General features: G+C 37.8%; 1 protein-coding gene across 1 annotated transcript; it reads left to right on the plus strand.

Moving 5' to 3' along the window:
- Nucleotides 1–72: 72 nt before the first annotated feature.
- Nucleotides 73–13537, plus strand: LOC139732883 (putative GPI-anchor transamidase). The gene is made up of 9 exons (XM_071643722.1): nt 73–183; nt 4188–4241; nt 5304–5454; nt 7027–7103; nt 7636–7844; nt 8538–8655; nt 9635–9745; nt 10842–11108; nt 11939–13537. Exons 1-9 carry the CDS (start codon nt 73–75, stop codon nt 12035–12037), a joined length of 1197 nt encoding a protein of 398 aa, XP_071499823.1. The 3' UTR covers nt 12038–13537.
- The last annotated feature ends 922 nt before the right edge of the window (nt 13538–14459 follow it).

Consider the following 14459-nt stretch of genomic DNA (forward strand, 5'->3'; position numbering starts at 1 on the left):
CAAAAGTGGGCGGGGCGATAAGGATCGTCAACCTCAAGATCGCTGTCACGTGATTACTGAGCATCACTCAAGATGGCGACCTCCATATTCCCAACTGCTCGTCGGTCTGCGTCGTCTGTGTGCATCGGCGGATTGCTTTTGTTGATGCTTTGCTCGACTACGGTCACCGGAAATAGAATTGAGGTAGAGATTGTTGGTTATCACTTTTCAACTCTTAATATCAAAATTTATGATTGTTTTGCTGATGCTGATCTGATGATGCCTGTAAAAATAGTTAAAAACTTAGCTACATTCATCGCCACACTGCACTGTCACCGACACTTGACTGCACTGCCCCGCGGTAGGTGAAGTAGACCACTCAGCTCAGCCCGGCGCGGCGCGGCCGCCCCGGCGCTCAGTGGGCCAGAGAGATACCAAAGTGCGCCAAAAGTCATTTGGGGCACTTGGGATTTTTTTAATTTTTGACATGCGCTATTGAGAGGAAATACTTTGAAGAATATTTCATTAAAATATTTAAATCATAAAGGGGTATATCTCCTACTAGCCCCGGAGACCGCGCCGCAAGGACGCGGCTACCTATACCTGGCACAGACAGTGCCAGTGGCAGCTGAGCGGGAGCAAAAATCACGAATAACTCCATTGCCACATTCACGGCGACTTCACAAATAAAGCACGGCTAAATTTCTATCATAAACACAGTGACAATAAAAAATGAAATAGACCTAAACATTACCTTTTCGACTTGGTTTTTCTCACCCATTTATCTAGAAACTGCAAAATTTTCTACATATTTTAGGAGTAATAAGCGGCCTGCCCTAGTGCAACAGTGGACAGACTTTGCTGCTATATCCATTACTCAATAGTACGCATTACGCATGCTGTCAATGCACTGCACTGCATGCATGCTGTGCGCCTGTGCAAGTGATTGTGAGTTTCAGTGAGCATCGGTGGGCTGAAGATATTCGCGTTATAAGACAACATTTTCTTCATCATAAGCAATGAAATGCATCAAACAGTCGCCGAAATTAATCATTTAGGTTTAATCGACCCGTGTAAGTATTCCTAGTAGTTTTTGTTGAAAAATTAAGGAAATACAGCGCCGAAACGGCACCGTTTTGTACAACTCCTCGATCTGAATGCGAAAACGGCACAGCCCCAACGCTGCACGTTGGGGCTGGTCACAGTTAATCTCCTACCTGAAGTAGCAAAATACAACATTTTAAGAGTTTCAAAGCAAATTGTAACCTCTTTAATAAATAAGTAGTAAGATCTAATTTCAACATGTAGTTTTTGAGATATCAACCTGTAATTTCTCCCACATATTTCTCAGAGTTTATTTTACGTTATGAATGCCGTAAAAATGCAAAGAAACTTAATCTTCATGAATATTTTACGGTAAATATCCTTGAAAAGAGGCTGATTATTTGTCTTTTTAATATATCCAAATGAAAAGTTTAGATTTCCACGGATTTCCAACTCAATTTTATTAATAATAAAAAGATAATAGTGAGACTCTTATAAAGCGCTCATTTCTACCTAAAAAAGATACTCAAGGCGCTATAGAACTGAGTATATTACCACCACATTCCCTGATGTTGCCGCTTTAAGCTGATACCAGATTTGGCTGCCACCTTTTGCCACTTTTTGTGTTAGAGCCGATTTTCCGCGGCACATTACATCTATTATGGACCTGGCAGCCGCTTTAGTAATTCTGTTATCATACGGCGCCGCATGAGGGCGGCATTATTTTTGAATTTATAATTTTTTTCTTGCACATTAAAGGCCCAGAAACATGATTAACACTGAATAAGAGGTAAACAGAATTATAAAATACATGTATAGGGCTAGTTCCGGCACCTAAAAGACCCCTCTTCCAAAGATAAAAGAGTACATGATTGCACATAGCCAAGGCCATAGCCATATTGTCCATATTGTCATAGCCACTACTGTAAACAAGCTATTCTCTCTGCGATACATACTGTATGGACACCTAAACACTTCGATCCTATTCTTGACATAATTGAATTATGCAGATAGAACGTTATACACCAAAACACTAGATTTTATTCTCATCGGTTACTCTTTGGAAGCAAAGTCTGTTGCTTTCCGGCCGCTCACCAAAGTGTATCGGATCACAGTCTGATGTGATTGGCGAATGTGTCGGTTGACTATCAGGTCAGTGTCGGACATTGCTCGCGTGATCCTCATCGGACGACCTTGCCTCATTGGATCATGCCCGACCTGTCTGACATTGACCTGATAGGCGACCAATACAAGTCGGATTCATCAGACTGTGATCCCATACACTGTGTGGGTTGCTGGAAGCAAAAAAAAAAACTTTGCTTCCGACGACTGACTGATGAGAAAAAAAAAAAAATCCTTGTGGAACGGGGGATGAATTTACAATTTCATATGATAGTGATTCCGATAGATTTTTTATTATAGCTTTTTCAAGTAAACTTTCATACACGGCAGACTCATTCGTAGTTGCTAAGTCATAACCTTTCATTTTCCTGATTTTGGTACTGACTTCACAATTTGTTATCTTTCCAGTAAAGTTAGACAAAATGGTATTTTGAGTGTTGCGCTTGTAAGAATTGATATGGCATAGGCCTAAGGTTATAAAGTAGAGAGATTGATTTTATATCACACATTTATGTCCTGCTAGAATAGAGTGAAGAAATTCACTCAAAAGTATATAAAGCGTACATCATAAACTTATATTCTCACTAATTTACCTGGACAACAGTATTATAATTTATTTTACAGTACGTGCGTATAATATGGAACTTCCAGCATGAATTCAATACTTTTAACGAAACCCGAATGTTTATACACGTTATGTGACATAATATGTAGGCATCTTGTATTCAATGGTAAAAAATAAGCAGTGTCAGTGAGTGTGAAAAGATAAATCAACTGCTTTTCAAATTAATCTTCGAAGAAAAAAAAAAAACAGCCTAAGATTTGCATTGCTTTATTCGTGATTTACAGACAGATTTTTGGTAGCCAATGAAAAATCAGCATCACAGTGACGTAATTTGAGTTTGAAATTATGTTCAATCAATTCTACGCCCCAAATTACCCCTGGACACCAAATTTGGGTAAAAACAAACCATGGAATATAATTTTGGCGCACTTTGAGCTCATTCTGGCCAACTGTGCGGCGGCCCTGCCGCTGCACTCCTTACAAAGCACCGACGCAACGGCACCGTTTGCGTGCTGCGCGTATGGTAGCTGGTCGGGGCTGTACACAAGAACACCGTTGTTGAATGTGATATGTTTTGGCCACGAGTCACGCATGCAAGTAGTCTAGATCTAGTGTGTTTGCAGTAGATGTAGATCCAGAGCCTCACTGGGGCATTGACCCATTGTCACTAATGTCAGTAAGAAAGTGTCAGACTCAGTATCTATAAATTTACTAAAAACTAACATTGAAATGTTAGAACTTCTCTGTTGAGCAGTTTGAAGAAGCCAAGGTAAAATAAGCAATGCAATGGCAGAAATCTACACGTACGTGTACGCAATTAAGTAGCACTTGAAGTCGAAAGTGCACAAAGCACGAATTGCATCCACTCAGGCCTGGCGATACGGTGCAATTAACTCACTGATTATGATAAGACTCAGAGGCCAAAGCTTTTGAATTCATAACGGTCATCGAAGCACTGTGTGGAGCGAAGGACATAAAATCTTCTTTTTTTCCCCTTTTTTTGTAGAGGCTGTTAAAGCCTGCTTTCAGAATTCTAGAATCATCCGTAGATGTCCACAGATATACATTGTAACTAGGTAGGAATATAAATTTGCCTTTAATATTAAACCTACGGTCCTTTCAGGTACAGTATACAACAACAATCAACAAAAGAACTCTTGAAATATGAAACACAGTGAAAGCCATTGCTTTTGATTGCAGGTCGTTCCCTATGGACAGCAAGATTCTAGAAATAAAAGCTAACAATCATGCAACGCTGCACACTGGCACTGGTCCGATGGTCTCTGACAAGAAAAAACACTTTTGAACTAGTGAAAAATGGAAAAACTGTACTTACTGGTCCAATAAAAAGATCAAAACAGTTGGCTTAGTGTACAGCCCTGAGTTACATCACTTGCTTGAAGTTGTTTTTGTTTCTACATTGTGTTTATTTTGCAAAAAAAAAGACAACCTTTTACACTGTTTTTCATATTCACAGGATGAAGCTGAGAAATTTTTCAACAAAGGTCACACAAACAACTGGGCAGTGTTGGTAAGTCTGCTCCAAATTAATGAGGTTGGAAACAGGCCTATATGTATACATAAACACAACAGTGATCAAATATCTATTCCTCTGCTAAGCTCATGAGTGTAAAAAATAGTAAATTAAATGCTGTGAAGCTTCTCATGATAGTGTACAGGAGCATTTTCATTAAAGAGAGAGTTTCTTTTTTGTTTTGATAATTGGTGATTGCAGTGCTGCAGATCAAAGCTATTCAGACACAACAAAACACTAAAGTCATGTTTACAGTGTTTACATGTTGTAGATCATTTTGTCTTAGAACTGGTATTTTTTGATTATTTTTTTTTTCTCCAAGAAGCAACTACCGTGATTGTTTAGCATTTGCACATTATCAAGATTCTGCTGACATACATCCTCCCCCTTGTGTGTACACAGAGTTAAGAGTTAATTTTTTAAAAAATTGACCATATTACTCATGTGATGACAAGGGAGGAAATGATGTACTTCACTTGCATTGAGCATAGTTTTAAAGAAAATTCTACTCGAGAAAATGTGAATTTGATATGTTGAGAGCACTCTTATGTTCAACTAAAGAATGGAAGTATATTCTTGAAAATTGACTCAAAATCATTATAACTTTATGAATATACTGTAATATTTGTTAAGCATTGGTCTGTGGTTTCAGGAGCACAAAAGTTACACAATTTGTCAGCCGCACTAATTTGGTGTCGTATGTGTGATTTCTGATTTAAGTGTATGGTAGATTCATTCCAGTGAAATACAATTTTGCAGTTTTGCAAAGGTGGAATCTCTTTTTGTACATCTATGTAGGATATGCAGAGATGGTTGTACATTATTGTGAATAAAAGTACTTGGTGTGAATGTTCTTGTACAATGCTGTGAAATTTAATCTTTATTGTCTGCATCCAGTCATTGCTTGTAAATTTCATAATTAAGAAAAAAGAACTTAGATGTGAAGTTTGAATTTATTTACCAAAGTATGACTTACCGGTACTCCTTTATGTTTCATCAGGATGTACTTGTCAGTAACAAATATTACCATATATCCTTTGCCCTTTATGTTAATTCCAGGTCTGTACTTCCCGATTTTGGTTCAATTACCGACATGTGGCCAATGCGCTGTCCATCTACCACAGCGTGAAGAGACTTGGTATCCCAGACAGTCAAATTATTCTCATGATTGCTGACGACATGGCCTGCAATGCCCGCAATCCCAGGCCAGGTGAAATCAATAATTCATGGTCACTCACCGTACTCTTTATGTACATTGTGTGAAGGACTACAGTGGACTCCCATTATAACGAAGTCCATGGAACCAGCAGTTTTCTTTCGTTATATCAAAATGTGTGTGTGTTTGTGGGTGTGTGTGTGTGTATGTGTTTGTCTCAATGATCCATTGATCAAATGATTTAGAAATCCATTCAGTTATAATAGATAAGGTAGTTTTTATGCCTTCACCACGAAGGCATTATTTATTGATACAGTGAGTGATACATATGAGATGTTCAAATCTGGATAATACTAGTGTTTTGTTTTGTTTTGTTTTGTGTTGTTTTACTGGCGAAGTACTGTATACGCTATAATTTTCGCGTACATAAATTTTCGCGAATTGCCGCTGTCACACATTTTCGCGAGTGGTTAAATTCGCGATTGGGGGACCAGAGAAAATATGAAGTGGCAAAGAAAGTGTGAATTTTCAACTTACTAGCAAATAAGAATGATGCTAGTTATACACTACATGAAAAAAAACTTACCAAACTCTGCGCACTAGTAAGTTAGAATTCAACATTTTTGAAGTGGTTAAGTCCATCGCGCTAGATTTCTGACGAGTGGTCCCCTTGCGATAATGGATTGGCTCTCTACAGTATTCGTAAGTAGACATGGACTTGCTACGTGTATATGTACGTAAACAAGCTTAGCCAGTATGATCGGTTCGGTAAGCTGTGACATGGTATACTAGTACTGAAATGTTCGTATCATCAAGGCAAGGGATTCATTTTGGAAGGTAATATTTTCGCGTGTTGTTAATTTCGCGAATAGCTCCCGACTCGCGAAATTCGCGAAAATAAAACCCCCGCGAAATATATAGCATATACAGTAGTTGGTGTGTCCAATCCAGAATGTGCCTTTTGCAGAAAATACAATAATTGCTTTATGATGTAGTGAATTGCTTCAATAGGACAAAAAAATGCTTACAGTAATTAAAGAAGATAGCACGTGGAGGGATATTTTTCTCATTCATTGCCTGAATTGGAAGAAGTGGGATTTCAATTTGACTTGTTCAGTGTGATCCATGTACCACATCATATATTTCTGGTCAGAAACTTTATTTTCCATCATGTCCATGGCACTCACTTACAGTCAACACAATTTGTGTTTTAAGAGAATAAAAAAAAAGATGGAACCTTTAGACTTATTTTAAATGCTCGTAAAATTTCAAGTACTATTAGATTGTGACTGCTGCCTTTGTTATACTTGGTGTTTACGTGCAATAGTGCCTTCCTGCAATAATCCCTTTATGCAAATATATGTCTGCGTTTTGTCTTGTTTTGATTTGTTTTGTTTTGTTTTGTTCTTTTTTGTATTGTGTCATAATTGTTACTTTTCACAAGGGAGAAGCCTTGACAGGTCAATAGCCTTTGCTTCTTCCTCCACACCCTGTATTGCATATGATTGACATGTTGTCATGTATTGTTCATTCTTCTTTACCAGTTGTGCAAGTTGTACAAGTTTATTTCAAGCATATAAGAACTAAGTAATCACTAATTGATTTTCTGCATTGTTCCATTTCCAGCTGCTGTTTTCAACAATGCAAAGCAGCATATCAATGTATATGGGGATGACATTGAGGTGGATTACAGAGGATATGAGGTAAGTATTTACATCGATACATGTAGATTTGATATGTTTTTGCCTCACCTTGGAGGATTGTGTCTCATACTATGAAAGGCAACATGAGCTACAAGGGAGCATTACATCTGTATATATCCTTGTTACGAGCAGGTACTCTGGCAAGGGTGATACTGATGATGAGGGTATTAAAGTGATAGTAGTGTTGCTGTTCCATTTCTTTGAGGAGTTGATGGAGTCTGAATGTGTGGTTTCTTGCTGTGTTTTGAGTTTGTAAAATTTGTAATCCTGTCATTTGGTCAATCTTGCTTTCTTTCTCACACCTTTTGTGCTGCTTCCAATCATCAATCATCACCTCTCTCTGATATTCAATCTTCATTAAGAAAGAACATCCTGATTGCAACTCTGCAGTCCTGATATGTAAAGAGAAACAATGAAATTCTCATGTGATTTCAAAGAAAAATCTAAGCAAGTCAAGAAAGGGCCAAATAAATAGGCTCTTTTCAGTAATGTAACAAAAAGTGATATTTTGTGCAATTTTGCCTCCTTGAAGGTAACAGTTGAGAATTTCATTCGAGTGCTGACCGGGCGCCTGCCGCCAAGCACCCCACGGTCCAAGCGTCTGCTGACCGATGACCGGAGCAACGTCCTGGTGTACATGACTGGTCACGGTGGCGATGGATTTCTCAAATTTCAGGATGCTGAGGAGATCAGTAGCATCGAGCTGGCCGATGCTTTCCAGCAGATGTGGAAGAAGAGCAGGTGAGGGTGTCCCGGTGTGGTTGAATTCTACGACAATTTGTTGCTAGGCAACAGTGCAGTAATGTTGCTGTTCAGCCTCATGCATAGATAAACCATCAAAATCATCTCAAGCACATACATGTACCTCAGGGGGAAAAAAAAATCAGCCAGGATTTTTATTTTTTTGAGTGTGACTTTCACTCTGCAATCCCAATTCATAGGAGTACAATTTATGTGAGACATAGTGCATGGAAACTTGCTGCACTGAAGCAGAGGATATAGATCTGTTTGAGTGCATCTGAGTTACTTCTGATTATTAGGTAAGGACTGTTTTGGGCTTTCATTTGAAATGTAAGACAGGTTGTACCCTGGCTCAGGAATAAAAAAAAAAATGTCATTGATCTAATAAAAAACAAGTTATACTAAATAAACCGCTTTGAATAGGTTTTGTTAATAATAATAATGATGATAATAACAATAATAATAATAATAATAATGATAATAGTAATGATTATAATAATAGTAATAATAACAACAACAATAATAATAATAATAATACATTACGTTTGTAATGCGCTTAATACGATGTTGTTGTTGTTGTTGTTGTTGGAAATAGATAACTATTGAATTGGATTGCAATACAGGTGAAATTTCAGAATTGTGAGAGAATAGATCCAGTGATTGAATGACACATTCTTAAACTCTCCTTTCCAGGTACCATGAATTGTTGTTCATCGTTGACACCTGCCAAGCTGTCTCCATGTACAAGTATTTCTACTCACCCAACATTATCGGCATAGGTAGCAGCCAGGTTGGCGAGGATTCACTGTCGGTGAGTATCTCATGGTTTATACATTGATGGATCTCTTGCAGTCCCCCCCCCCCCCCCCCCCCCTCTTCTCATTCATAATGTACTCTTCTCATTCTTATGTTTTCACTATGTACATATATCACCCTTCCTCTGTGTTGGGTTTGATGTAAAGTGTATTGTTTGCCGGTTGGGTAATTTTAGCCAAAGCAAAATGGTACTTTGAAAATAATCAGGAGTGATTCTAAATTGCTTGTTAAACCCAGACAATTTGTCTATTTTTATGGGGCTCCCTAGTAATAAATTGGATAAAAATGCTGAGACATACAAAGTGAATTAGGGTGGGATTCTTTGCGTCATATCATGTCTAAATTCTATTACATAGATGACATGATATTGACATTTAAAGGACCAACTGGAGAGGGATAAATGTTTGATAAGACACCAATGTGTATGAAACTCACAATTGTGCTGTCTTTCTGTGATTTCTGTCCTGGTAATTCAGAAATAAGTCATGCTAGTTCTAAACGTTTGGCTTTAATGCAAATTCGCTTAAGGTTCATTCTGTCTTTGTGTGTGAGATTTGTGAAGAGTCAAGATATACAGGGCTTAACATTAGCTGTGGCCTGATGACACTATGAATTGATGTTGGGCCACTAATTAAAAAAGAAAGAAAGAGAGAGTAAAAAATAAATTATGTTTCCTTTTATTTTGGGCCACCAAAATGTAAATTTTAAAGATTTTAGTGGACTGAATGGGCAACCAGACCAAGACAGTGAGCATTGAGCCCAAATGCTGAATGCACACTGATATCTACTAAATTGCCATTATAAAATCTATATCGATGCCAACTATTGAAGATATCAAGACACGTCAAGTCATTATTGTAGTAACACATCTTCACAGATTGCCATTATGCACTTGTAGTTAGAGCAGACACTTGTTGTCTGTATGTGCTCCCCCAAACAGTTCATGTATTCATCAACTTGTCTTCCACACACAGCATCACCATGATTCAGCCATTGGTGTCTACATCATTGATAGATACACATACTATGTGCTGGAGTTCTTAGAGAAAATGACACCATCAAGCCAGAAGACCATGGATGATTTTGTGAGTATGATACATTTTTGCAGTTAATGAAGCTGGTTTCTTTTGTGCAATATGTCATTTTGAAACCGTACATTAAAGTTACATCTACTTTCCACGAGGTAACTCCAGAATGAGGTAACTTCAGAATTGATGATGTGTGGGATGAAGTGGAATATACATGCAGTTTGGTCTTGTCCAAGTTACTGACGGGATTTCTTTTTCTTTTCTTTTTCTTTTTCTTAGATGTTACTATGCATGTATAGTGCTGGCAACTTGTTTACTGTAAAACAAGGAATTTTCGCATGCATTTTAATTTCGCGAATTTCGCGAGTGCCAAAATTCGCGAAATTAAAATGCACGCGAAAGTTTTTGTCTACACTACATGCATTGAACGCCAGTGACAATTCGCGAAAATTTCATGCCACGAAAAAGACTGTCGGCTCCAATTCGTGAAAATTTCATGCCGCGAATATATCATGTTTTACAGTATTATGAAATGGTGGCATGCATTCATCCTTGCCATTTTTGGTACACTGACATTTGGTACTTCGCCATTACACTGAATTTTGAAGTTTAATACTGCAATTGCAAAGAAGTTGCATTTTCATTGAACATAGCTATAATTAACTTGATAAACAGAAGATATCCTCTAAAACATAAAGTAATTTAATGATAATCAGCTACTGCTGCCTACTAGGCAAAGCAAAGGCTTGTTGTGTCAACTCTCTGCCAATTATTTGTGTTAAATTCTGCATCACATTTCTCTTTGAAACATGAATCATGTGGGGTAAGTTTCAACTGAATGCAGGCCGCAACATTATGGCAACATTGTATCCTCATTACTAACCTACTTTGTTGGACACGTTTGATGCTATTGTCAATGTACAGGTAAGGATTCCAGGTTAGATAAGACAAGCTAATGACATCAGATTGAAAAAGTAAAAATCATGATATTGAGTACTATTTGTCTGGATGGTAAAAATATTGATTTTGATGCAGATGTGCTGTGGTTTTAAAATGGAAAAGCATTCACCTGTTTGCAGATTGTTTGATAGTAGCAAGAGTGATGTAGTGACTGAAATGATTGAAATCAGATGGTTTTGCTTCTTTTGCACAGTTCAAGGTTTGTCCCCAGCGAGTGTGCAAATCAACACCAGGAGTTCGGGCAGACCTGTTCCAGAGGGACCCCAAGAAGACCCTCGTCACCGACTTCTTTGGCAGCGTGCGAAACGTGGAGGTCTCCATGGCGAGACTCAACCTCTCCGGCATTGCATTGTCTAGGGAAGGGGACAGCATTCAAAAGGAGGAGAGCAAGATAGGTGGAAAGAAGCTGGCTTACGTGTCTCAGTTTCCCGACGAGGCTTTAAAGATCAGCCCAGACAAGGTGAGAGTCATGGTTGAACACATGGTCAAAGTTCGTGAACTGTGACCTGACCACCTACTGAAGTAAATTGTTGACAGGTAGAGAAACAGAATTGATAGAGCAAAAATGTCTGCCCTCAGCATATATGTGTATATACAGTATATTAAAAAAAAGCGAACAATAGGATTTCTGCAGTGATAACTTTTAATATGATTAAACTCTCTGAATGCAATTTCAGGGTCTAAAAATAAAACATCATACCTGTATATTGCAGAAAACCCCATTCAATTTAGAGAAGTGGTCACAGAGAAATGTGAATCATTGTAAAGCATATTATAGGTCTGTTTCTTTGAAAGTTTACCACTTGGATGCTCTTGGAACTGCATATAAATGTGTGAAAACAATGGACAGAACTTAGACGGAAGGGATTCCTGAAAATAAAAAATGCTTTACAAAGATCCTCATTTCTCTTTGACCACTGAAGCAAATGGGATAGGGTCCTCTGTAAGATGTGGGTGGTAAGTTAAAGTTTCATACCCTGCAATTGTATGTGGATTGATTTACTATTTTTAAAGTTATCTTTGCAGAGGGTCCTGTTGTAATTTTTTTTTTTGGTCATACGGTATATCATTATATGTATATGTTAGACATTAGTCTTATTTACAGGGGGAAAGCAGTACCCTTTGGTTGCCTCATGTGAAACATGTACAATTGTATTCATCAAATTGATTTCACTTTATCGTCTTTATCTTGATGGGTTTGTGCTGTGGCAGGTATTTTAGAATAGCAAAGCTTGAGAAGTTTTGTAATTTGTAATTCATTTCTTTTCTCTCTCTGTGTTCTTACTGCAGGAAAAAAGTGGGACAAAGTTCTCATTTCTCTTTGTCATTGCCAGCAGTGCATTTGTTGGACTAGCGGGAGTGGCCTTGTTCACACGGACACTTTCGTGACACATCGAGTGTGGAGCAATGCAATATGATTGAAATTAGTGAGAGGATACAGCTGGTGTGAGATGACATAAAAGAGAAGCCGTTCTGATAGTGGAATTTCTTCATGTTTTGGAGGGGTCAACTGTCTCGGTACATGCACAAATACAAAGGAGTGTGAGTTTTGATCATCTGTTAACCACAACTTGTAGCAGTATTGGGAGTTGGCATATCCCTATGGTATGGAAGCTATGAAGGTGTCAAAACACTGCAAAAGTGAAGCAGTATTTAGAAAAGATTTTCGCAAGAGTGAAGATGAGAAGCGACAGCCATACAATCAACAGGTGCTTGGCAGCAGTGAGATAGTGAGAAGACATTTTACATAACGTCCCTGACATTCCTACTTCTTAAGAACTTGAGCAACTCTCTGAGTGTGCAGCAGAAAGAAATGGTGCCTGAGGGTGAATCTTTATGTATATTTTGATCTGTTGAAAGACATATTTCTGAAAGTACCTGTGAATTTGTAATTTCAGTGTGACCATTGATGTGTGAGAGTAGCTTGTTCATCAGTGTTTATGTACCTACTGAGGTTGTGACTTAAAATGTTACAGTAATGTGACATGCTACATAGCCCTTACATTTGTGACTTCTAAACCAAATTATGTACTTTAGTAAAAAGAAATCCCATGCCTAATCCATGAATAGGCAAAAAGTTTGGCAGAGTTGAAAAACTAAACTGCCCTACTTTGGCAAAAGGAAGCAAGTGTCATACCATCCGAATTTGACTTATTGATGTTTCCATAATTCACATAATGAGCTCTTCTTCCAGGCTAAATTTCATGCAGAAACACTAATCCTACTAAAAGATATGTTAGATAAGACTTCTTGATAGTCCATTGACGTCAGTTTAAATGACAGACACATTTTGCTCTTTTACGAGAAATGTCGCTTTTGTCACTTGCTTCCTTTTTGCCAAAGTAGGGCAGAATAACAGAAAAAGATACATGATAAAAGAACGAATGATTAATAAAAATTTGAGGAATTTAACATTTTCCATGTTGACATTGCATTGAAGTACAAACAATGCCATTATGTTTGTAGACTGTTTATGTACTTTTGTAAAAAGAAATCTCATGCCTAATCCATGAATTGACAAAAAGTTTGGCAGAGTTGATAAACTTTAACAGAAAGGGTACATAACAAAAAAATGAATGATTAATAAAAATTTGAGGAATTTAGCATGTCCATATTGACATTGCATTGAAGTACAAACAATGCCTTATGTTTGTAGACTGCATTATGAAGTTTACCAACAATATACAAGATGATATTCATTCTAGTTACAGGCTGTATTACATTTTTGTAGTCAAGTGAAATCTTACACCTTGTATAATATGAGGTACATAATCTAGCCGATGATTTATTGAGTCAAATCACCAAGACTGAGGGAAAAATCCAGAAAGTGACCCTAGAAGCACAATGCTTGCAGTGGTACGGAATTGTGATTATCCATGGAGCATAGTTTAACCCTAACTAGGCCGGGGGGGGGGGCCTCCGAGGCCCCCCCTCGACGTTCCGCGCGATGTATCACAATCGCAAAAAGCTATCGCCGCGACGTTTCATGACGTTTTTCTTTCGAGTCTCCCTCATCTTTTGACACCAAATTTGCGACGCCCGGGCGCGCGGTTCCGAAGTTACGCATAAATATGTCCATGCATGTCAGACCAAAAATTGCTCAAAAACGTTAATTCGTGTACAATTTCAATGCAAACTGTGCTTACTGGCAAATTTCATAAAAGCATGATTATTTTGGTGTTTTATTGATTAAAATCAATGAATAACATATTTTCTTGTTCGGAGCGATGTCGCGGACAAATTTCATCGAAAAAACAATGAAAAACATAAAGTCGAAAAAACAGAGATATACATAAGAAATTCAAAAAAACAATAAAATACTTAAGAATTTTTCCTGATATCACAATTTTTTTTTATTACATTTGCTAAGGACACTAAAAAGAATATTTACACAAAAAATGTGCCTGTTTTGAGCTTTTTTTTGTGATTTATACCAAATACTCTAATTTAAAGCATCATCATGCATAAATTAGCATAATTTAGCATAAATGATGATTTTTTGAAAAATTAACTTCATGGTATTTTAGATTACATCATAGGCAATGTGTGGGCCAATTTTCGTCGCGATCGCGCGGTCGATGGCCGAGATCTGGAGGGGGGGCCTGGGAGGCCCCCCCCCCCCCCGGCTCTATCAACTACCTAAATAGCCTGGCCTAGTTAGGGTTAAAGAAGTTACAGAAAAAAGAAAGTAGGCTCACCAATGCTACACATTGTAGACATTTCGCATATGATAGAAGATTTTATCTTCCACATAAGTGAGTTCAAACTTTAGATCAAGTTTGAAAAAACAACAACAAAAAACACATTTTTG

Source organism: Diadema antillarum, unplaced genomic scaffold (assembly GCF_040938485.1).
Source record: "Diadema antillarum isolate AM-2024a unplaced genomic scaffold, OU_Dant_1.0 scf00000024, whole genome shotgun sequence".
NCBI classification, from domain to species: domain Eukaryota; kingdom Metazoa; phylum Echinodermata; class Echinoidea; order Diadematoida; family Diadematidae; genus Diadema; species Diadema antillarum.